The sequence below is a fragment of the Cyprinus carpio genome, chromosome B1, assembly GCF_018340385.1.
Source record: "Cyprinus carpio isolate SPL01 chromosome B1, ASM1834038v1, whole genome shotgun sequence".
Classification (NCBI taxonomy): Eukaryota; Metazoa; Chordata; class Actinopteri; order Cypriniformes; family Cyprinidae; genus Cyprinus; species Cyprinus carpio.
The window spans coordinates 13,220,490-13,243,723 of record NC_056597.1 but is presented as its reverse complement, the minus strand read 5'-3'; the positions used below and the strand labels follow the sequence as shown (position 1 = coordinate 13,243,723).

The window sequence follows — 23,234 nt, the reverse complement described above, 5'->3', positions numbered from 1 at the left end:
AGTCTCCTTGTCTCACAGTATTATTTCCATGGTTACAGTGGCAGTGGTGTGAATTTTTGTGGGCCACTACAAAAATGTCTGAAATATAATCTAGTTAAACCTGGATAAATAGTGCCCAGACTCATATCTGTTTTATCTTGATGAAGACTTGACAGTACTTTTATATTTAATACAAGAAAACCATGCTTTACGGTTCATTCATATAAAAAATTGCCCAGACCCCCTCACTGTATTGTTTTTTCTGAAGTGTGTTTGTACAAGATTCAATCTTTAAAAAAAAAAAAAAAAAAAAAAAAGCTTTTTAAGGAAAATGACCAAAAAGCGTATATAAAACTTACTATACTGTATGTTTTAATCTCCAGGAGCCTGGTTTAAATTCATAAAATATTGACAGCATAATAAATAATACTATACTTCTTCTTCTTTCATTCAGTTTTTCTTTCTCACAAAAGCAGCCTGCAATTAACCTTCTCTTAAATGCTTTAGTTGTAGTGTAGTCCTTTACTATCATGCCTCTATGTGTTGACTTTGACTCTCATTATTATGACTGCAGAAACAAGAAAGATGAAAGAGATTATGGGAGGGAAATATTTTTATTCCCTGGTATGCCAGATGTTATATATGTTGTGCCTCTATGGTGCTCTCTCTCTCCCCCCCTGGTCTGTTTTTGTGGTATGTGAGGTCAGTTTAGCCTGGCTTATAGGCTTTTAAGAGTATGTGTGTATTCCTTTACTTCAGCTCAGAAGTCACAAGACATTCATGCACCTGTTTCTCATTAAACAAGGCGATTTGTCACCTTAAACTGAATTCCTTGCCCTTCTCTTCACCTTACTGTCCTATATATCTCCCTACGCCCATCTTTATCTTTATCATACAATTGGAGCTTGAAGTATTCAACTATTTCAAATATGTAAGGTGTGTGAAATCCATATTAATGGCTGTATTTTGTTCTTATGTGACTCTCTTTTTTTTTTTTTTTAAATACAACACTTTTACAAATCAGAGATTATATTTTTCTATATATACAGTAATATTTTCATTTAAAGTCATACTAAACTAGGAAAAGATCGGTACTGGTGTTTTTTTGATTTATTTGCCCTGGCGCTAATTATGTGTAAACTATTTCAGTGACAGTGATGTAATAATTACGTAATTCATTTTTGATGATTTTGGAACTCCTCTTTACTTGATGCAAGTCAGGCGCTCGCTCACAAAGAATCGTGTGTCCTTCTGCTTGCCAACCTGGTGGTTAAAGTAGACTTTTAAAATTCTATTAGGCCTACTGAATTATCAGACTAAGCACTACTAGTTTACGCAATATAAACCGGGGTTGTTTTGTAAAACACACACACACACACAACACACACACACACACACACACACACCCCACACACAACACACACACACACACACACACACACACACACACACACACACACACACACACACACACACACACACACACACACACACACCCTGTCAGCCGAGTTTTATCTGGGCATAGCAGATAACATCATGATGAATGGTATGTGTGTTTAATCTATAATCAACTATTTAAAATAACAGTTAAAAGAAGTAAACTTTTTATCAACAGCAACAACAATAACCAATGTACATGTGAGAACTGATTTACAAATGATAATTGCAACCGCATTTCAAACATCTGTTTTTCTAGGCTATTATTAGTCTGCTTTTACATTGCTTACAATGCATAGGCTATATATATTTTGAAAAAATTACATTCTTTCCCAATAGGATACATTTCTATGGTTATTATAATCATTATGTCAGTCATTGCAATTTCAATAGCCTTTATATAATGAGTAATGAAGGATTTATATATGTCATCATATGTTTGTTACGTGTACAGGACCGTTGGTCCTCTTAGCAGCAGGAAAAACAAAACTTATTTAATTTAAGTTCGGAATGGATTATCCTAGGTAGTGTTCAAATAGTGATACAATAACTAAAAAGCTGTCACTAACTTCAGTTCATCACAGTCTCACAAAGTTCCGCTATAATCAATAAAGCTCTCTACACTGCATAATGAATGTATTTCTTGCATCATGTATCTTGGTTACAATGAGAGAATCACAATGGCCAATCAGATGTGTTTAAGAGATTGACAGAAATGTCTGTGATTGGTTATATTACTCAACCCTACAAAATAAGTTGTAAATAGAAACATATGATGCTCTGCAAAAAAGATACTGGAGAGGTTGCTCATATGTTTTGTGAATGTCCTGTTTCACTACGTGAAAAAGCTATAACCATTTTAAAGACCTCAAGCTTAATTTGCGCTGTGCACACATTTTGTAAAAGAACTACATTTCAGTGTTGAAACCTCGTTTACATTTAGATCTAGAATTGATTGTTATCAAAACCAACCAAAGAACAACAGTTCTGTAAAAGGGAATAATTTAGGAAGTGAGTTTGTGGAGTGAGAGAGGAAGTAGTTTCTGAAGATTGCATGAGATTCTGAGATTGTACCTCATGTGAATGTCCTGTGAAAATCCACTCTGGTGTAATATGGCATAACTTCCTGGGTCATCCGCACAGAAAGCAGTTGTTTACCACTTTGTTTCTGAGCTTTGACGAAACAACCGAGAGAAAGAAAAGGTGGCTCATTTTGTTTCAAATAAAAGGAAATGTAAATTTCGCTCAAGGATGTATGCAGCCAAGTCTGTCCTGTGTTGGATCATAATTCTGTGCTGTTGGCAGGAAACTCTAGGTATTGTTGATCTTAATTTATGTCATTACGGTGTGTGTTTTATTTCATTTTTATTATTGTATTGCTGGATTTCTCACCCACACCCTCTTAAGCTGAATTAGAATCCATGAGGGCACAGATGCTTCAATAACACCATGTTCTCTTCTCCGTTCCTCCAGCCAAACCTACAATCTCCATGCAGAACAGAACCAGAGTGGCACTAGCAGGGGAAAGTCTTGACTTCCAACTGTCAGTTTTGATCCCAGCAAACTACACCACTAGTAAACTTGTATGCTACCACACCCAGAACAAGACGAAAATTTGGAATAAAGAACTTAAAAGTGAATTTTATGAAAAAAGACATTCGGTGAGTGCACGTATCAACATGCACGATAGCTCCAGTTCTGGCAATTACTACTTTAGTTATGCAAATCAGGAAGTGCATTGGGTGGTACATGTGAGAGGTGAGTCTGAAGATCATTTTATTTCCTCTCTATGGTTGAAATTCACTGGCCATTTATAATCTCTTAGTCACAACTTAAACAATTATAAGTATTAAAATACATGCAAATCTTCAAATTAGTAGAGATTTTTTTTTTCTTCAGAACCTTTTATTGGCTCGCGAGCTTTTATTTAAACCGTATTTTTTTCTAATTTTTTTCTATTATGTCTTTTTACATCCCTTATTGTATAGTTTTCTCTTAATATTTTATATTTGATCCTAGATTTTTAGGCTCTACTGTTAGTGTTATCTGATGCACCGGGGTCTGAGCGTAACGCAATTTCGATTCTCTGTATGTATGTACTGTACATGTGGAAGAATTGACAATAAAGCAGACTTGACTTGAACTCTACACAATATATTTTGTGATCCAATAAACCAATACATAGACAGAAAATATAAATAGAAAGGTTCATTACACATGCATAAAAATGTTTTTTTAAAGACATCATGTGAGTTTGGCCATGTGACATGTTAGACTGAAACTGCCACTTTCAGCAAAATAAAAGCAGTTATGCAAAAATTGTGTCTGAAGAAAATGTTCCTCTCTTCCGTTCTCTCTATTTCCCCTTGTTTCTTCACTCTTACCCCAATTCTGTGTTTTCCAGATAAAGGTTATCAGCAGCCACCTGAGGAGTTAGACAATGCCATCATCATAATGATGGCATTCTCAGGAATGCTTCTCATCTTCACTGTTGCTGGGTCACTTTACATATTAAAGATCTACAAGGTAACACTTGGCTACACATTGTGGTCGTTAGAGCATACTGTAATAATTCAATCTGTCTATAATGTCTAATGTAAGTTTCTTTAATTCTGTATGCTTTCTTTGATGCATGAATCATATGATCATGCTGTAGAAGTTCAGGCAATGGATTTCTGCAAATCTTAAAGGACTCAATCTAACAGTGAGGGGTTATAAACTGATTAGCCACAACATTAAAACTTCACTGACAGGTGAAGTGAATAACTTTGATTATCAGTGTTTAGGGAAAGTTCATTTTTAAAAGTAATGCATTACAACACTCTGTTACTCCATAAAAAGTAACTTACTTTTTATGGACAACAATGCATTACGTTACTTTTGCATTACTTTTAGTCACCAGAGCTAGGCTATATTTTTGACAACAGTAAAGGCCTTTTCACACCAAAAGTGAAATAAGCCTCAGGCTAAAGGAAAACCTCTTCTCTGGCTAGCCTGTCTGGTCTATTCACAGAAGAGCTACTGTAGCTCAAATTACTGGAAAACTCAATGCTGGCAATGACAGAAAGGCGTCAGAACTCACAGTGCCTCACAGTTTTCTGCGTATTAGGCTGTGTAGTCCCAGAGCAGTCAGAGTGCCCATGATGACCCCTGTCCACCACCGGAAGCAGTTAAAATGGGCACATGAGTGTCAGAACTACACCATGGAGCAATGGCTTGATCTGAAGAATCACTTTTTCTTTTAGATCAGGTGGATAGCCTGTTAATGAATGATTTGAGAACATGAAAAAAGAGTTGAATATGTTGCCTTGGTCTCCAAATTCCCGATTGAGCATCTATGGGATGTGCTGGACCAACAAATCTGACCCACGGAAGCCTCACCTTGCAACTTGTAAGACCTAAAGGATCTTTTGCTAATGTCTTGGTGCCAGATGCCAGAGGACACGTTCAGAGGACTTGTGGAGCTTTGGCAGCACAAAGGGGACCTACAGTACATGATATTAGGCAGATGGTTTTAATGTTGCTGTGGCTGATCAGTAGATATGGACTCATGACTAAGTGGTAAAATGTCAGTTCAGAAAAAGTCATCTTTCTGTTATTATGCAAGATGCTCCAGATGGACTGTCCAGAATTGCACTAATTGAAAGATGGTGCTGTTTTGACATAAAAAGGGCAGAAGTGTCCTGTCCGGAAAAAACACATGTGAGGCTGTTAGTTTCAGCTCTAGTTTTGCTTCATTATTTTTAGGAAACACCCTCCTTGTAGAGATGACAAAAATGAAGTTGCAGAGCAGAGACCAGGGGAGAGTGATGAAGTGATTTTGGATGAAGATGCTGCATCTGCATCACTCTACACAGTGAGATAACAGTCTCTTTCTCTTTTGGATAGTAGTCATTTACTCTCAGTATTTGTTGGTAACCTGGCAACCTGTTTTAATAAGGATTTTAAATGATGTCTCAAACAAATTTCTGTCGTCTTATACTCCTTTCCAACAGACTCTACAATGCAGATCAGGCTCTATTTATGATACACTGCAATCAGACACGATGCATGTAGAAAACACAAAGAAGAAAAAATCTGAAAAGGTTGTTTAATACGGGTTTGTTTAATAAATGGTGTAATATTACATTGCATGTATAACCTATAATGTAGACTTAACAATATGCTTGTAAAATTTTAATATATAGCTTCAAGTATTAAATGTATAAACATAGAGCACATAATATAGCATGTTTTTAATGAACACATAATCATGCAGTGAAGACACTTCATGACATACACAGATTTTAAATATGTAATACCTACAAGCCCAGACAGAAAGCAACAGTGAAAATAAAGCATTCAGTTTATGATTATATTTGGTGAAAAAAGAGTTGTTTCAGAATTTCAACTGTTTCTATTGCTGTTTTCTCTTTCAGCACTGCAAAACACAAGAAGAGGATGTATTTGAGTCTGTGTATGAAAACCTGTCAATAAACAGATGAACGAATGAGTTAATGAATGTGATTTATGAATACTTGCTGGAAAGTGTCAAATAAAGATTTTTCTGTTTTTTTGTATAATTTTATATTTTATGGGCCAGTATGAACAGAAAATAAATGAAAGGTCAAAAAAACTGAACGTGTCGTTTTTCCCCAAAACTCATCAAACCTTTCGCCTTCTTGCATAAAAAGTGGTACATTTTCTGAGCCCGTTAAAAAAGCCCCGCCTTTGCGCTGTGTAAACCAATCAAAAGGCATCTTCAGTTGCGTGCAACCAATGGGAAAACTCGTATCCGAACTTCCTGTCTGTTTGCCCCGCCTCCTGAAGTGTCAACAATGGCAGCCGAGGGAGATTTTCTGATACGCTACCGGGCGGTGTCAAATAAACTGAAAAAGTAAGCGCCAAAATATATTACGAATATTTCTAATACCTGAATGCTTTCAGTGTTAGCTTTTAATGATGTCTACAATACTGAGCATAACCAAAGAATGTCGTGACAGCACTACACAACCCTCACTAGCATTTTTGCTAATTAAATTTCAAGAGCTGCTAAACGAGGTTCACAACAATGCGATATATTATTACCCAGAGTATGTTAAGTGTCCAAGCCTGTCAAATTAATCTAACGTTACACTCTTAAATATAAAGGTGCTTAAAAGGTTCTTCACAGCGATGCCATAGAAGAACCATTCAGTCAAAGGTTCTTTAAAGAACCATCTCGTTCTTACCTTTTTATAATCTGGAGAACCTTCTTTCGCCACAAAGAACCTTTTGATGTTAAAGGTTCTTTATGGAACCATTTAGACAAAAAAAGGTTCTTCTATGGCATCGTGAAGCACCTTTATTTTTAAGAGTGTAATTTAGTGACCTTTTTAATATTTTCCCTTCCCCCTTAAAAACAGACGTTTTCTGCGGAAGCCTAATGTCGCTGAAGCAAGTGAACAGTTTGGTGAGTATTGTGTCAGAAGAGTGATGCTGTGTGCGGTAATGCTAGTCTGTGTTTATCATTATGTGACATCTTTCCTCAGGTCAGCTGGCCAAGGAGCTCAAACAGCAAGACTGTCCTCAATATGCTGCCTTCTGTAATCTGGCCATGGCCCGGTAACAGCATCTCTCATAACTATCAATTCTTCATCCTAGTTTCTGATCTAAAGAACATGTGGAAATGGGTTTTGTCTGTCTTCGTAGCTGTGAGCAGACCCTGTTCAATGCTGCAGGAGAAGCCCGGGCACTGACTGATGCAGCCCGACTCTTTCTGGCCTCGGAGCAGGAAACCCGAGCGCTGAGGGCTCCCGGCTTCGATGAGAATATGCAGGCAGCAATGAACTGCTATAGTTTTGCTATTAAGGTATTTGTCGGAAACGCATATTTTACCAGATATTTATTCGCAAGCTGATAAGCATATATAAACAGGCTGTTATTTTGCAGAATGTTGGGCTCAGTTCATGCTTGAAATAGAATGAAAAGTCTCTTGTAATTTTATATTTTCAATTTAAAATTAGGTGATTCTCCTGCTCAGTGTAGCCTGACACAGTGTTATTTTAGTATAATTGAGATATTAATATACTGTTTTTATATTTTCTTTTTCGTTTGTTGTTTTTCTTTATTTATTTTGTTAAACACATCTATAATTTTATTAAAAATGTTTATTTCCGTTTTATTTATTTTTAAACACATGTATTAATTTTATGAAATAAAACAAGATTTATATAGTTTATTTTTAGTTATTTTAGGTAACATCCAAAGTTAAAGTATATGAAATAAAACAAGATTTATATAGCATTTATTATTGAGGATCTGCAGTTTCACATGTTTCATGTTGAAATGCTCCTAAAAAAATGATTTGAAGTCATACTGGACTAATGAAGTAAAAACCCTCAAATCATGCAATCACGTGCAGAATTTTTTATTTTTTTATTTTTTAGATGTTATACTGCAAATATGTACTTGTATATTGTATAGGTCTGTATTGAGATGAATCAGCCTGTTATGGCGGCCAGTCTCTCACTGGAGCTTGGCAATGCTCTGAAGGTGAGACGTTAATCATTGTAATACACGGAGCGGCTTTCTGTTTATAAATGAATTAAAATTGCATACTCATCTTGTTCCCACAGTGCTTCATCATGTTGTGGTCCTGTTTTATATTTGTGTTGTAGGAGATGAACAGACCCGGGGAGGCGATAGTTCATTTCCCGAGAGCCGCAGAACTGCAGATTCAGACTCCAATTGAGGCCCTGCTGTCACTGTGGGAAATGGCCTCCTGCAAAATACTGACCCGTGAGTTTAAGAGATGGCAGTGCTTTTCCTGTCAGAATGCAATGATTCATTTTGTGCTTGAGTTTCAGATGAAAAAAGGGGGGGGGGGTTCTGTGGTGGTCAGAGCAGTCATGTGATGTTTTGATTGCTAGGCGATTACGATGGCGCTCCTTGCTGTTCTCTCTCTGAGATGCAGCACATGTGTCAGGAAAGAGGACTACAGCTACCCGGGACAAACACCCCTGTCGGTATGAATATAATCAGCTTCCACCAGACAATACAATTATTTTTAGTTTTGAAATCTAGGCATGTGAGGTTTGGTGGTCTTAAGTTTTTAGGGATTTTCACCAGACTTTGCAGTTTATTTGGATTTCCTGATCAAACCCTGCAACCGCTTGCAATTTATAAGCAGAAGTCATTTTATGTTTTGTGACTGAATTTCATACTTGTCAAGAATCTGTTTCGCATTTGCAGAGTCAGCAGCCTGTTAGTTTGGACATCAGCTGATAAGGAAATTAAGCATATGCTCTGAGAATCTTTGGATTCTGCTTCAATTCTGTTTTTTTTCATTCCAGGTGCATTTATGGATATCATAGCAAAGTGTGAAATCTCCAGGGTATTACTTCTTATGCTGCTTGAGGTAATTTATATATTTAAAATCGGTGCGGGTTACAAATAAGCTGACATTTTGGACAATATGTTCAGGCCGAAACCACACCTATAACGTTAGTGTGTTTGTTTACTATGCCCAAAAAACAAAAATGACACGATATATTTGTGTCTATGTTTTAGCCTCCTCCTCAAAAGCTGCTACCTGAGCACGCTCAAACACTAGAGCGATACGCCTGGGAATCCTTCGACTCACACAGTCAGGGTAAGACTTTGTAGCTAATGGAGAACCAGGCAAGCACAGTGTTTTATTTAAAAACTGTTGTTACTGTCTGTCCTTTAGTAAACTTCCTTCCAGAAAATGTGTACCTCCTTCTACAGTCAGTTGTGTGGTGAGTATTTCAAATCTATTTGTAAAATTAGTTTGTTAAAATATACTGTCCTGAAAACCAGACATTTAAAATCTGCATTCAAAATCCAAATTAAACCTGGAAATAATCTGGAAACAAGGTTTTTGGATTCCGAAATATTTCAAACAATGAAGCATTATGGCATGAAATAGGAAGAAATTATATTTTAACTAAGACAGTCTTACAGATCAAAAGTTGTGGTGTAAGATTTTATTTATTTCTATTTATTTATACTTAAATTCAGCAAGCATGCATTAAATTGATTCAAAGTCACAGAAAATACATTTATAATGTTACAAAAGATTACATTTCTAATAAATGCTTTTTGTTTAAACTTTCTATTTATTGAAGAATCCCATTTACTAAGCAGAACAAATGTTTTCAACATTGATAATATTAAGAGGAACAGTGATTTTAACATGTTTCTTGAGCAGCAAATCAGCAATCAGGAGTGATTTCTGAAAGATCAATGTGATGCTGAAGACTGGAGTAATAGATACTGAAAATGGCAGTTTTGCCATCACAGGGATAAAATGCAATTTTTTAAAATATATTAAAATAGAAAACAGTTTGTTTTAAATTGTTGTAATTTTTTACAGTATAACTTATTTTACTTGTTATATTTTTGATCAAATGCATGCCGCCTTGGCGAGCATAAGAGATATTAAAACAATGAATTTAATTTCAACTTTTTATTTAAAATCTTATATTGATAATATACTTTGTAGTGAAAATTGTATGACCTAAAAAATGCAAAATAGAAGCATTTTCAGTAGTGGTCTCTGACTTTTAGGCTTAACTATTTGTTAAAAATGCTATAAACTGAATTTTCTGATTACTAGTAGAGCTCTTGGATTAAGACGGCTAAATGGTCTGACTGGCCTGTTTACAGATGGCCTGTCAGGAAAAGGATACAGAATCTCTCAAGGCTCTCCAGACAGAACTGTGGTGAGCTTTCTGCATTTTCTGACTCATACTAGGCATTTATCTATATTAGATTGAAACCTTTGCAATTAGATAACCGTCACCTTTCTCTACTCACAACAGGCCACTCCTTTCGGCAGAACAGAATCATCTCCTCCACTTAGTGGTTCAGGAGCGAATTACACCCTCCGGTCAGGGCATATGATTCAGTGCAATACACCCCCACAAAACAGTTCTTATTGGACCATTCCTATGCCAGTGCCTGGTGCATTTTGCATGAGGACTGTAGAAGGTCACTGAACCTACCAGAGCTGTACATACACGCATGAAAATTTCTCTAATAACAGAAGTTTTCATGTCTCCTATACAAACCTCGCTTTGGGTGAGTTATATAGCGGTTAGATATTGTGTTGTGAAAAGGTGAATGATTATGTTGAAACATATATTAAAGTTGTAAAAATATTGATGTTGTAAATAATAAACTGACAAAGTGATTCTTATGGCAAGGTTTTTTATTTTGTGTGATTACTAAAATTAATGTCATCCTGGTTTACACTGTTTGGCTTTGCATTTGAAAAAAATAAAATCCTTTTTCCATTTACTGTCATACTGCAACATAAAAATACATCTAGAGCCAACTAAAACTTTAACCAAAACAAAGTAAGCAGAAACTGAAGATTGGATTGGATGTCCATAAGGAGCTTTTTCCCTTGAGAGGATGTTGAAATAATTACTTCCATAAAACATTAAAAAAAAAGAAGCTTTTTATAAATTCTTTTGGGAACATTCTGTGCTCTAGAATTTTACAGGGTGATCATCTGACCACATCAACAATCATTCATCATCATCATCGTCATGCTAATCAAAAATGGCTGGCATAGCAACAGAGCCCATTTCATTATCAAGAAAGCCTTTGTCCACACAGAAATTGCAAATAAATATGTTGGCAGAGGGCCTGTACAGTGCAATTACAAAAGGATTGTGTATTCAGAAGTCTACATGATCAAGTGAATGATCACAAATTTGAACAGCACCATGATGCATCACAGTAACAAAAATTTGACCCTTATCTTGACCTACAGTAGAGACTATCCTGTGCTACTGCCATCTACAACAAAAAAAAAAATCTATTGAAATAAAATAAACCCATGTTTAAGACAAAGCTAATTCTTAAAGTGCAAGTGGTGTTTAAAACTACACTTTGATAACATATATTTTTCTGTATGTACTGTATATGTACAACTTATCTTTCTCTTTATACATGTTATAAATAATTTTTTACATATCATACTTGTATATACTGCATCGTCACCACCCCTGCAATAAAGTGTTTAGACCCTCTTACTCCCCTCAGTGCTTTACGAAACTAGGAAAGATGACCCATCAAACCAATCTATAGTATTACTCTAAACAAAAATGCAAAAAAAACAAAACTTTTCTCTTCTTGTTTAAGAAACTTTTCTGGCCAATTTTCCTCAAATGCTGAATCAACCCTTTCTCACTGACAGATTTTAATGTTTCAATGAACTGCTGATGCATGTGATTTGTTAGCGCACGTTTCTACAATTCCAACCAACGCCTGTAATATTTGAGACAACTCATTATTTTTCAAGTTCTGTACTTAGACTTTAAAGAAAAATAATTAAGGCTGTACATTAGCACTGAGAGCGAGGTCTTCAAAGTTTTAATCCACTCGTTTGCGCAGGATGATGTACATAATTCCAGTGAAGAGGGTCAGCAGCCACCCAAACCAGGCCATGATGTAGGACCAGCATACATACCAGCCATTCTTCTCGTCTCTGTGAAAGTGATCGGTATAGACTGACAGAGCCACCATGATGCAGAAACCTAGAGATCCCAAGTGAAATGCATAAATGCACAACAAAAATGAATGTCTGTATGACCTGTAAGACCTTGAAGACAATGATCCACACATGTATGTTTCAATAATGCCCTAATTTAACCTCAGATTTCCAGAAACAGGGACTTACAGGAGATGAGCTGCACGACTCCAGAGATGGTGAACCGCTTTCCTTTACCCAGAGTAAAGAGTTGGAAGATGAACACGCACAGAGAGAACACAGCAAACAGGCAGGACAGCACTGCAAACGCCTGGACTGCTTGCAGATAGTCTAGATAGATGAATTAAAGGGGCATCACATGAATGTCCCAGTCTGTACACTCTTAAAAATTAAGGTTCTTCAGTGGCATGAAGAAACTTTAACATCCATGGAATGTTTTCATTGTACAAACATTTAGCATTATTAAAATGTTCTTCAGGACTAAGTAAAAAAGAAGATCTCTAAGAACTGTTCACTTAAAGTTTTTTTTGGGAACCCAAAAGGGTTCTTCTGTGGCATCATTGAAGATCTTCTGGAATCTTAATTTCGAATAGTGTACATACATATACACTGGGGTGACTAGTGAAAATAGGGGGGCCCCAGATGCTGTACAAAAATGCATTCTTTTAACATGGTTTATCTTACCCTTCCGGTTATGAGGTTGGTATGTCCATGTACACCCAGACATTATCATTGTTCTCCATCACCCATCTGCCCCACAAGTCTGTATAAAAAAAACCTACCAACAACCATAAACAAAAAAAAACAAAAATCAACAACAACAATACAAACTCCTTAAGATCAGGAGGACATATATATATAATATATATATATATATATAATATATATATATATTATATATATAATATATATTATAGTCTATATATAAAAGTATACAACATAAACTTACATCATCTATAGTTGCCCAAAAAAAGGAAGAAATTGTAGTCAGATGAAGCAAACAATTCCTGCCAGGGCCTTGAACATATTCAGAGGATGAGGGGGAAACAGGGTGGAACAATAACCTGCTGTAAGGGAAATATTATGATGACAAAGCATCTTGTGATTAAGAAATACTATACATCAAAAGGTCCTGTGCAATTCAGCAGCCGTCCATGATGACATATTTAGAATAGCCATGTTTTGAAATAAAAGTTGCCTTATATTTAAAGATTCTGAGGACTGAGGAAGAAAGAGGAAAGGGGCTTTAATGTCCCTTTTACATGATTCACAATTATGAATCTATGCTTTTTCATTCACACAGTGCTTTTAATTGTGTGCTAGTAATAATCAAGCCATGTGTGTTTCAGGTACATTTATTTTTCCCAAAAAGCAGGCATGGCCTATGACATCACCACATTAAAGCTGCATAAATGTCACTTTACTTTTTGGATACTAGCTTTGTTTCTACTAAGATAACATACACAAATCTCCAGCGGCTGTTAAACTACAGTATGTGGGAGGAGAAGAGTCTTCTGTTTCTTTAAGTCACAGAGATCAGTATGTGAACTGACATTCATTTAAAATGCTGATTGCATGCTGTTCATACAAACACCAATAATGAGTTAAGAGAAAAATCTTGTGTTTAATCCCATTAATATAAAAACTGGCTATACCAACAGTTCAGATCAGACCTTCTGCAATGGGCATTCGTATTGTATAGTCACTGAATGTCCCGTTTAAAATAACGCCTGGTGCTATTTAACAATGCATAGGCCAAATATTATTTAGAGTGGCAAAATTCTAGCAAACCTAACATTACATAGGCTACAGTGACAAATATACAATGGAAGCTAAATGCGAAAGCTCCCGCGAATTAACAGAGGAAGGAATTCGTGTCACTGTCAGGCGTGCGGATGCATTTTCGTCCACACAGTTGTCATTCAATTCGAAACATTCTATTACAGTTTAAATATATTTCCCTTTCTTTTATGTCGATTCTAAGGACGCTTAATTGTTATCAATAATAATAACTTTACAACCCTCACCGGCATGAGAAATTCTACAGCGATGGCACAGATAATAAAAGGTGTACCCTTGGGTATTTTAAATTTACTCAAATTAGTTCTTACCATCCGAGGACGTAGGCTATCTGATGCCCCACCATCCGAGGATATTCGCACTTCCCCGCACCTCGTCCCCTTCCGTCCTCGCCCCCCTCCACACCTCTTTGCTGGCATAGAATGACCCCCACCCATCCCAAGGACATTACTTTTAAGTCCTTTACGTTATCCCACATCCAGCGAAATCCTAGAAAACTGTTTTTGTCGCAGGCTGGAAATTCATGCACGAGGTGTAGTAAGAGACACACAAACGTTGATTTCTCCTCAGTATCAAAAACAGCCACCATACATTTTATTTTTTAAATGCCGGAAAAAAACTGTGCCCATGTTTAGATGCCTCCTTAAACGCACTGTAAATGACTTTTGCCGAGATACTCAGTAATTCTGTGCACGAGTTTTGCACGTCGTCAAATCCTGTTACTAAGCTGCGAGGTGCTATACTAGCGCTCTCATTCCGCATGCCGCAAGCATCCTACTCTCCTCTTCTAGAGGCGCACCGCAGACTTCCACACATCGCCCGAGGTGTCCCGTGCACTCATGAGCTGCAGGCTTAAAGTGTACTGAACGGGACAAACGCAGCACATGGCAGCCAACAATAGGTGCTACCAAAGCCATTCCACAACCCATCTCTCCAATCACGATAAAGTAGCGCAGAGTCAGAAAATGACCGCGCAGTGCCAGGTACTGTCGCAGAGGTTGATGATGAGTCCATCTAAAGAAGGTTTGGGAGCGTACACCTACTTCGGATTCAGTTGGAACGGGCCTGTCTCTCACACACACACACACACACACACACACCACACACACCACACACACACACACACCATATAATCTCAGTCCGTCACAAAAGTTTTGAGAACATTTACAAAAATATTGGAATTGGAAAAGTTGCTGCTTAATTTTATAATAGCAATTTGCAGAGACTCCCCAGAATTTTATTAAGAGTATCAGATGAATTGCAATAGTCCTTCTTTGCCATGAAAATTACTTTAATCCCAAAAAAACCTTGCCACTGCATTTCATTGCCTGTCATTAAAGGACCCTGCTGAGATCCTTTCATGTAATCATCCTTGTTACCTCAGGTGAGAATGTTGATGAGCCAAGGCTGAGATCATTATTTCAGACTGATTTGGTAACATGGCAGACTTGACATGTTCAGCGAGGGTGTAGCGTTGAAATCAGTTTCTCATTGTTAACCATGGTGACCTTCAGAGAAACGCATGCAGCCATCGTGCATTGCATAAACGGCTTCACAGCAAGATATGTGGCTACTTAAGATTGCCTAAACAAACAATTTATATGTTCATCGAAGAACTTTCAAGAAAGAGGTTCAATTCTTGTAGAAGGCTTCAGGGCGTCACAAGAAAGTCGCAGCAACATCGCCAGTAATTGTCTCCTAAAGAGGATTCAGCTGCGGGATCCGAGTGCCCACCAGTGCAGAGCTTGCCAGGAATTTGCACAGCAGGTGTTGAGCGCATCTAGCACCACAGTGAGCACAGACTTTTGGATGATGGGCCCTGGTGTCAAGAATGGCAGCAAAGAAAGCCACGAATCTCAGAAAAATTTGAATATTGCTATAGTGACTGCTGCGATACAAAGAAGGGATTTTTGGGTCATCTTAAATCTTGGCCAACTGAAAAGTCCTGTTTCATGAACAGAATTGAAAGTGGGGTTGCTTCTCATGAGTGGGCATGTGAAGAAAGAAGGGTACCAAAACACCCTCCAACATCAATACTTTGGTGAGTTGGGATGCTCCTTTGCCTGAATTGTTGACTGCAGCAATGCTGGCGTGGCAAGAAGTGAGAATCGATCAGGTCTGTGGCGAGAGCTGCCCAGTCAGGTGTTTGCCAACACTGCATGAGAGCCCAGGTTGCTCTGATAGTGGTTTGCCAGAAACGTTCAGCTCTTCTGCTATATATACTTGGGTCGGGATATCATATCGTTTATTTATCTTTCTCTTCACAATACCCCATAGATTTTCTTGGGATTAGGAATAGTCAGGCGAGTATTGCTGGCCAATTAAGAACAGGGCATACCACTCATGGTCCTTGTGCTTAAGCACCAGGTACTGGTAGCTTTGCACTGCTGTGTGCAGGTGCCCAGGTTCCTGTTGGCAAATGAAATTTGGTCGGGCATCTCCATAAAGTTTGGTCAGCAGCAGGAAGCATGAAGTGGTCTTAAACTGTCCTAGTATATGGCTATGTTGACCTTGGACCTCAGAAAACCACAGTGGACCAACACCAGCAGATGACATGGCACCCCAAACCATCACTGACTGTGGAAACTTTACACTGGACCTCAAGCAACGTGGATTGTGTGCCTCTCTTCCTGCAGACTCTGGGGGACCCTGATTTCCAAAGGAAATGCAAAATTTACTTTCATCAGAGAACATAATTTTGGACCACTCAGCAGCAGTCCAGTCCTTTTTGTCTTTAGCCCATTCTGAAAGCTGTCTGTTGTTCAAGAGTGGCTTGACACAAGGAATGGGACAGCTGAAACCCATGTCTTACATACGTCTGTGAGTAGTGGTTCTTGAAGCACTGACTCCAGCTGCAGTCCACTCTTTGTGAATCTCCCCCACATTTTTCAATGGGTTTTGTTTCACAATCCTCTCCAGGGTGCGGTTATCCCTATTGCTTGTACACACTTTTTTCTACCACCATCTTTTCCTTCCCTTCACCTCCCTATTAATGTGCTTGGACACAGAACTCTGTGAACAGCCAGCCTCTTTTGCAATTACCTTTTGTGTCTTGCCCTCCTTGTGCAAGGTGTCAATGGTCGTCTTTTGGACAACTGTCAAGTCAGCAGTCTTCCCCCCTGATTGTGTAGCCTACAGAACTAGACTGAGAGACCATTTAAAGGCCTTTTCAGGTGTTTTGAGTTAATTAGCTGATTAGAGTGTGGCACCAGGTGTCTTCAATATTGAACCTTTTCACAATATTCTAATTTTTTGAGATACTGAATTTTGGGATTTTCCTTAGTTGTCAGTTATAATCATCAAAATTAAAAGAAATAAACATTTGAAATATATCCAGGTCTGTGTGTAATGAATGAATATAATAAGTTTCACTTTTTGAATGGAATTAGTGAAATAAATCAACTTTTTGATGATATTCTAATTATATGACCAGCACCTGTATATATGTATGTATATATATATATATATATATATATATATATATATATATATAATATATATATATATATATATATACACACACACACACATATGTATATATAAAGGTCCTTCTCAAAAAATTAGCATATTGTGAAAAAGTTCATTATTTTCCATAATGTAATGATAAAAATTAAACTTTCATATATTTTAGATTCATTGCACACCAACTGAAATATTTCAGGTTTTTATTGTTTTAATACTGATGATTTGGCATACAGCTCATGAAAACCCAAAATTCCTATCTCAAAAAAACTAGCATATCATGAAAAGGTTCTCTAAACGAGCTATTTAACCTAATCATCTGAATCAACTAATAAACTCTAAACACCTGCAAAAGATTCCTGAGGCTTTTAAAAAAAAACTCCCAGCCTGGTTCATTACTCAAAACCGCAATCATGGGTAAGACTGCCGACCTGACTGCTGTCCAGAAGGCCATCATTGACACCCTCAAGCGAGAGGGTAAGACACAGAAAGAAATTTCTGAACGAATAGGCTGTTCCCAGAGTGCTGTATCAAGGCACCTCAGTGGGAAGTCTGTGGGAAGGAAAAAGTGTGGCAAAAAAACGCTGCACAACGAGAAGAGGTGACTGGACCCTGAGGAAGATTGTGGAGAAGGACCGATTCCAGACCTTGGGGGACCTGCGGAAGCAGTGGACTGAGTCTGGAGTAGAAACATCCAGAGCCACCATGCACAGGTGTGTGCTTTTGAACCAGAAACAGCGGCAGAAGCGCCTGACTTGGGCTACAGAGAAGCAGCACTGGACTGTTGCTCAGTGGTCCAAAGTACTATTTTCGGATGAAAGCAAATTTTGCATGTCATTCGGAAATCAAGGTGCCAGAGTCTGGAGGAAGACTGGGGAGAAGGAAATGCCAAAATGCCTGAAGTCCAGTGTCAAGTACACACAGTCAGTGATGGTCTTGGGTGCCATGTCAGCTGTGGTGTTGGTCCACTGTGTTTTATCAAGGGCAGGGTCAATGCAGCTAGCTATCAGGAGATTTTGGAGCACTTCATGCTTCCATCTGCTGAAAAGCTTTATGGAGATGAAGATTTCGTTTTTCAGCATGACCTGGCACCTGCTCACAGTGCCAAAACCACTGGTAAATGGTTTACTGACCATGGTATTACTGTGCTCAATTAGCCTGCCAACTCTCCTGACCTGAACTCCATAGAGAATCTGTGGGATATTGTGAAGAGAAAGTTGAGAGACGCAAGACCCAACACTCTGGATGAGCTTAAGGCCGCTATCGAAGCATCCTGGGCCTCCATAACACCTCAGCAGTGCCACAGGCTGATTGCCTCCATGCCACGCCGCATTGAAGCAGTCATTTCTGCAAAAGGATTCCCGACCAAGTATTGAGTGCATTAACTGAACATAATTATTTGAAGGTTGACTTTTTTTTTGTATTAAAAAACACTTTTCTTTTATTGGTCGGATGAAATATGCTAATTTTTTGAGATAGGAATTTTGGGTTTTCATGAGCTGTATGCCAAAATCATCAGTATTAAAACAATAAAAGACCTGAAATATTTCAGTTGGTGTGCAATGAAATCTAAAATATATGAAAGTTTTAATTTTTATCATTACATTATGGAAAATAATGAACTTTTTCACAATATGCTAATTTTTTGAGAAGGACCTGTATATATACACATATATACATACATATATATACACAGTGCACAGCATAAATAGTATACCCCCTCTAAAACTTAAATTCAGCAATTACTCTACTTAGAAGACATGTTAGGTTTTTTTTGGATATATAATGTTCCAAAAAGCCTGCTTGATCAGTTACAAAAGAAGAATGCCAAAATTATCCAGCAAAAATAAGATTTTCCTTATCAAAGTGATACAATTTTGTGTTGCAAAAATGAGTACACCCTCCTGAAATTTACTAAATAAAACCAAAAAAAAAAAAAAAAAAAGGTGTATAGGTCTAAGGCTATTTTTGATCAACAGTTAAATATATTGAACCAAAACTTTTAAAGACAAGTAATTTCCTGACAATTAAAAGTGTTATATAGCCCACTGAATCATACTCAGACTTAATGCTGGCAGCAGTGGAACCACTTGGGAGAGAACTGCCAGGTGACTTATTTCTTAGCATAAAAGAGGACAATGGTACAAGAGATATACCAAATTATTGTTTTAAGTGGGAAAATATAGCAGAAGTAGCACCGACATTCAAAACAATGGACTTGTGATAAGGATCCTGAAATTTCATTTAGTGATGAGTGGATTTTTGCTAGAAAAAGAGCAGGAGAAATAACATGCAAGTGTCTCAGAGCCGGCAAAAGCTATGAAAAGAGTATGACGCAGCCTGCAGAAGTGATATGAATGCTTGTTGTCACCACTAGAATTACCTACTGTAGCCAAAGCAAAATAAACTCATTTAACCTCTTCCAAGGCCCATATTTACAAAATAAAGACTTCTGGGAATCCGTACTCTGGTCTCAAGAGACCAAGTCAATCATTTTGGATCCAAAAGCATCCAAAATGTTCTGGTGTTGCTAGAGGAGGAGTACTGTGAGAAGTGCTTGGTACCCACAGTGACATTCAGTGGTAGTAAAGCTTTTATATAGGGATGAATGAGTGCTGAAGGTGTGCTTTATCAATGCTGGCATGAATTCACACACTACTGTGTGATGTAATACAAAAACCTGAAACAGAAGAAGCTACCCTCCCCTCATTCCCTGCATTATTGGGCATTTTTTCAGCATGACAATGAATATATTCATTCTCTCAAGGTGAAAATCCTTCAGTGGACATGTATTTCACTCAATCTTAACACTCTTGAGCAGCTGTGGGGGATTCTGTAGAGACGAGCTGAGCAAAACTCCCCATTAAAGACCAGGGCATAACAGAGCAGAGTTAAACAGGACAGGACATGTGAAAATGTGTCATGAACTTGTACACTCAGTGCCAAGAAACATCAGAGCAGTATACTAGTTCTGGAGGAAATGCTAAGTGCTAAAATATTATACATTGAATTAAATCTCAGGTGTACTTATTTCTGCGATCCTTCATTTAAACAAAATTGGCTAATTTACTTATCTTACAGAAAATCTTTGCATATATTTTGTTGTTTTTATTAAGTATATGTTTAATATGTTTAAATTGTGCCATCTTTCCATAAATAATATTATTAATCATTAAGAAAAGAAATATGATTGGTTGTGACTTCATCTGAACATGTGCAAAACTACTCTCCTTGAATGCACTCTCAGTGGCTTATGATATGATTGGTTGAATGGTAAGCTCGCATCTGATTGGCTAAAGAGTACGACAGACCCACGTGGGAAGAGAGCTCTTCCAGGAAAGTCTCAAAAACACACACACACAAATCCGAGTGGATTCGTAGTAAATGACGATTTGTACATTCAGGACACTCGTACATTTTAAACATTCAAAGGTTTTTGTGCACAGTTGTATATCTACGAATGTGTTTTGCATTTGTGAAATGTATTTTATGAATATATAATTTATTTTGCGCATGTGAATTGCTTTTTGTGAATATATTTTTTTTTTTCACTCACGTGAATTTTTTTTGTGTGTACGTGAATTAGGTTTCATGCATGTGAAATTGTCTACGCATGTGTGAATCGTGTTTTTTGCGTGAATTATATTTGAGACTAATCTGCTTCCATAGTCCAGTGTTTAACAGGTATCATGTATGGCTCTTTCTGCCTTTGTTCTTTTTTTTTTTTTTACCTCTTCAGTCCTCCATAGTGATCTCTCTATATATCAGGTTCTGGGATTTCTCTCAACTGCGATACCGAACCCTACAGCTTCAGTGTCACTACACTGGAGATATAGGCACACAACCTAGAGTTCCTCCTGTTACAATCAAACCTTTGCACCAAATCATTCCTCACCTTACAACCAAACCCACACCCGCTCGCCCACCCCCTGAATTGCAGGTGCTGTGTTCTAGCCAACATATGAACGTAAAACTGCCACCTGGACCAACATTTGGCCTCTTTGGACAAGGGGAGTTTGAGGTTTAGGCTTTTAATATACCAAAAAAAAAATCTTACAATTTGACACTTCTTTCACAGCCCCTTCCAATGGGGTAAAAACAGAAGCTGTACCTATTTTGGAGGCCCCAAGTCATTGTGGGTACCCTGTAAAAAGGGGAAAAGATTATACCATCAACATCCTCCTGCCTTACTCTTCCTGTCACATGACTCAGAAGGTCTGTGATGTCATTCATTGTTATGCAAGTTGTAAGCAGTTAAGTGTTACCTATTATTTTTTTTTTTCAGAAAATGTTTTGAAATGCACCTGATTGTTTTCTGAGCAGATAACTTAAAACCACAAATAAACCTTGAATCAAAATGTTATCAGATTACTTGTATGTAATGATAAGGTATCAATTACAATTTATTAGTTATACAAAACATGCTAAACTGAAAGCTGTATTTACTTAATTTTACAATATTGTTTTTGTTTGTATAAAGTTTGCCTTAAAGATGTATTGATCAGAATCAAACAAGAACATTTGAAAGAAATTTTGTGTATTTTGTGTTTCCCAATCAGATTGCACAGTGGCTCTGCATTCTGTTTTTTTCGGTTCACTCATCCGCTGCTGAAAACTGAAAACTGTTCTTATGAATATTCCTGAGATGATTCAAGATATTATGTTTTTTTTTTATTATTATTTTTTTTTATAATGCATCATGCATTCGTTATAATGCCTTAAGAATACCCTTATAATGTATTATAAATATGGGCTTCATAGAAAGTGTTACCAAAGTAACTGCTGACATGGCCCACTTCACGATCCCTCTGGATGAAGGTGGGGTGCACAGATTTGTGAGTAGATTCATTGCAATAGGTGTGTATCTGAAAGCAAGTTTGTGTGCAAGCCTAACTTAACTGTCTCTAGGAGGAGGGTAAAACGGTCATCTATATAGTGGAGATCCTGAACAGAGTGCAGCCCCTCAGTCTAAATTATGGCTCCATCACTAGAGAGTCACCTGTAAGGTACTCATGAAAATACAGTTACACTGATGCACAAAGAGCCAAGGACCATGCTGAGACTGCATGTTCCCTGTTGTCCCAGCCCAGACAGTAAGCAGTGTCAGCCCAGATTCCGCCCATGGATTTCACACTGGGCCAACAATATGTGCTGTCTGGGAGGCTACTGGTTGAGTGTCACTATTTACCCAGATCTGTGGTAAGTGTGGGTTATTTGGGGAAAAGCCCATCCCTTGGACCTTCTATCAAAGCTCAGGGGTGTTTGGAGTTCAGCTCAGGATTGCAAAGGTTTTAAAACATTTTCTTCATATAAAACCTAAGAATCTTCTCTTACAGTGTTGAAAAATATAAACAATTTTTCCAAGTGAAATGTTAACATGTTCAAGAAAATCGAGGCATGCGATGACTTTTGCAACTCCCCAAAAAAGTGATTTATAAGATTTGTTGCATTAACTATAGCCTTTTTCATTCAGATGAATACTACAATGATTATTACCCACAATACCACCCTGCATATGCTGCTGGGAAAACTCCTTTACCTGGAAGTGCATCTGCTAAATCCTCCAGACCCCACTGCTATGCTGCTGGTGCTGTACTGTGTTTCATACCCACGCTCTGCAAAATCTGCCTGGATCCTTATTTACGATGGGTACGAGATGGTTTTGTGTGTTTGTTTGTTTCCATTTTGTATACTGTCACTTAATTAATTCCTTTAATGCATCATTGCTGATTAAGTGTTTTATTTTTTATTTTTTTATTAATCTTACCCCAAAACTTTGAATGGTTTAATGCTTTCAGTAAAAATATTAAGCAGCACAACTGTTTTCAACATTTAAAATAACATTTCTTTTTGACTTTAGGTGCCCAAATTTCCTTGACCAGACCCCAACCCACCAGCCTCCTGCTACACCTGCAGAGGCCCTGATCAATCATGTTAGACGAGTCACAATCACTACATTCCAGTTCCTGTATGAAGATGCCAATCTGCAGACAGACGAGGAGGAAAAAACAGCTCTGGAAGTGCTTAGAAACTTAATGTTTTTTTTTTGGATTTGTCAGATTTATTTTGTGTT

General features: G+C 37.5%; 2 protein-coding genes and 1 pseudogene across 2 annotated transcripts; 2 read left to right on the top strand and 1 right to left on the bottom strand.

The window, feature by feature from the left end:
* The first annotated feature begins 2,469 nt into the window (after positions 1 to 2,469).
* On the top strand, positions 2,470 to 5,900 carry LOC122136055. The gene is made up of 5 exons (XM_042717587.1): positions 2,470 to 2,731; positions 2,890 to 3,174; positions 3,821 to 3,968; positions 5,164 to 5,272; positions 5,835 to 5,900. Exons 1-5 carry the CDS (start codon positions 2,668 to 2,670, stop codon positions 5,898 to 5,900), a joined length of 672 nt encoding a protein of 223 aa, XP_042573521.1. The 5' UTR covers positions 2,470 to 2,667.
* Positions 5,901 to 6,158: 258 nt separating this feature from the next.
* LOC109050724 lies at positions 6,159 to 10,463 on the top strand (annotated as a pseudogene).
* A 1,318-nt stretch (positions 10,464 to 11,781) lies between these two features.
* On the bottom strand, positions 11,782 to 12,669 carry LOC122136054 (epithelial membrane protein 1-like). Its single transcript, XM_042717586.1, has 3 exons — positions 12,584 to 12,669; positions 12,089 to 12,229; positions 11,782 to 11,945 (listed from the first exon to the last, which is right to left on the bottom strand). The coding sequence occupies exons 1-3, from the start codon at positions 12,630 to 12,632 to the stop codon at positions 11,782 to 11,784; spliced, it is 354 nt and encodes a 117-aa protein (XP_042573520.1). The 5' UTR covers positions 12,633 to 12,669.
* Between the last annotated feature and the right edge of the window lie 10,565 nt (positions 12,670 to 23,234).

What these genes read in the sequence shown, in the direction of transcription:
- LOC122136055 (XM_042717587.1), top strand. Translation starts at nt 2,668, where the DNA reads ATGTATGCAGCCAAGTCTGTCCTGTGTTGGATCATAATTCTGTGCTGT. An exon ending in CTTGGCTACACATTGTGGTC is followed by an intron (nt 3,969 to 5,163) that starts GTTAGAGCATAC and finishes CATTATTTTTAG; the next exon opens with GAAACACCCTCCTTGTAGAG. An exon ending in CATCTGCATCACTCTACACA is followed by an intron (nt 5,273 to 5,834) that starts GTGAGATAACAG and finishes TTTCTCTTTCAG; the next exon opens with CACTGCAAAACACAAGAAGA.
- LOC122136054 (XM_042717586.1), bottom strand. Translation starts at nt 12,632, where the DNA reads ATGATAATGTCTGGGTGTACATGGACATACCAACCTCATAACCGGAAG. An exon ending in CCAACCTCATAACCGGAAGG is followed by an intron (nt 12,230 to 12,583) that starts GTAAGATAAACC and finishes TCATCTATCTAG; the next exon opens with ACTATCTGCAAGCAGTCCAG. An exon ending in AGTCGTGCAGCTCATCTCCT is followed by an intron (nt 11,946 to 12,088) that starts GTAAGTCCCTGT and finishes TGGGATCTCTAG; the next exon opens with GTTTCTGCATCATGGTGGCT.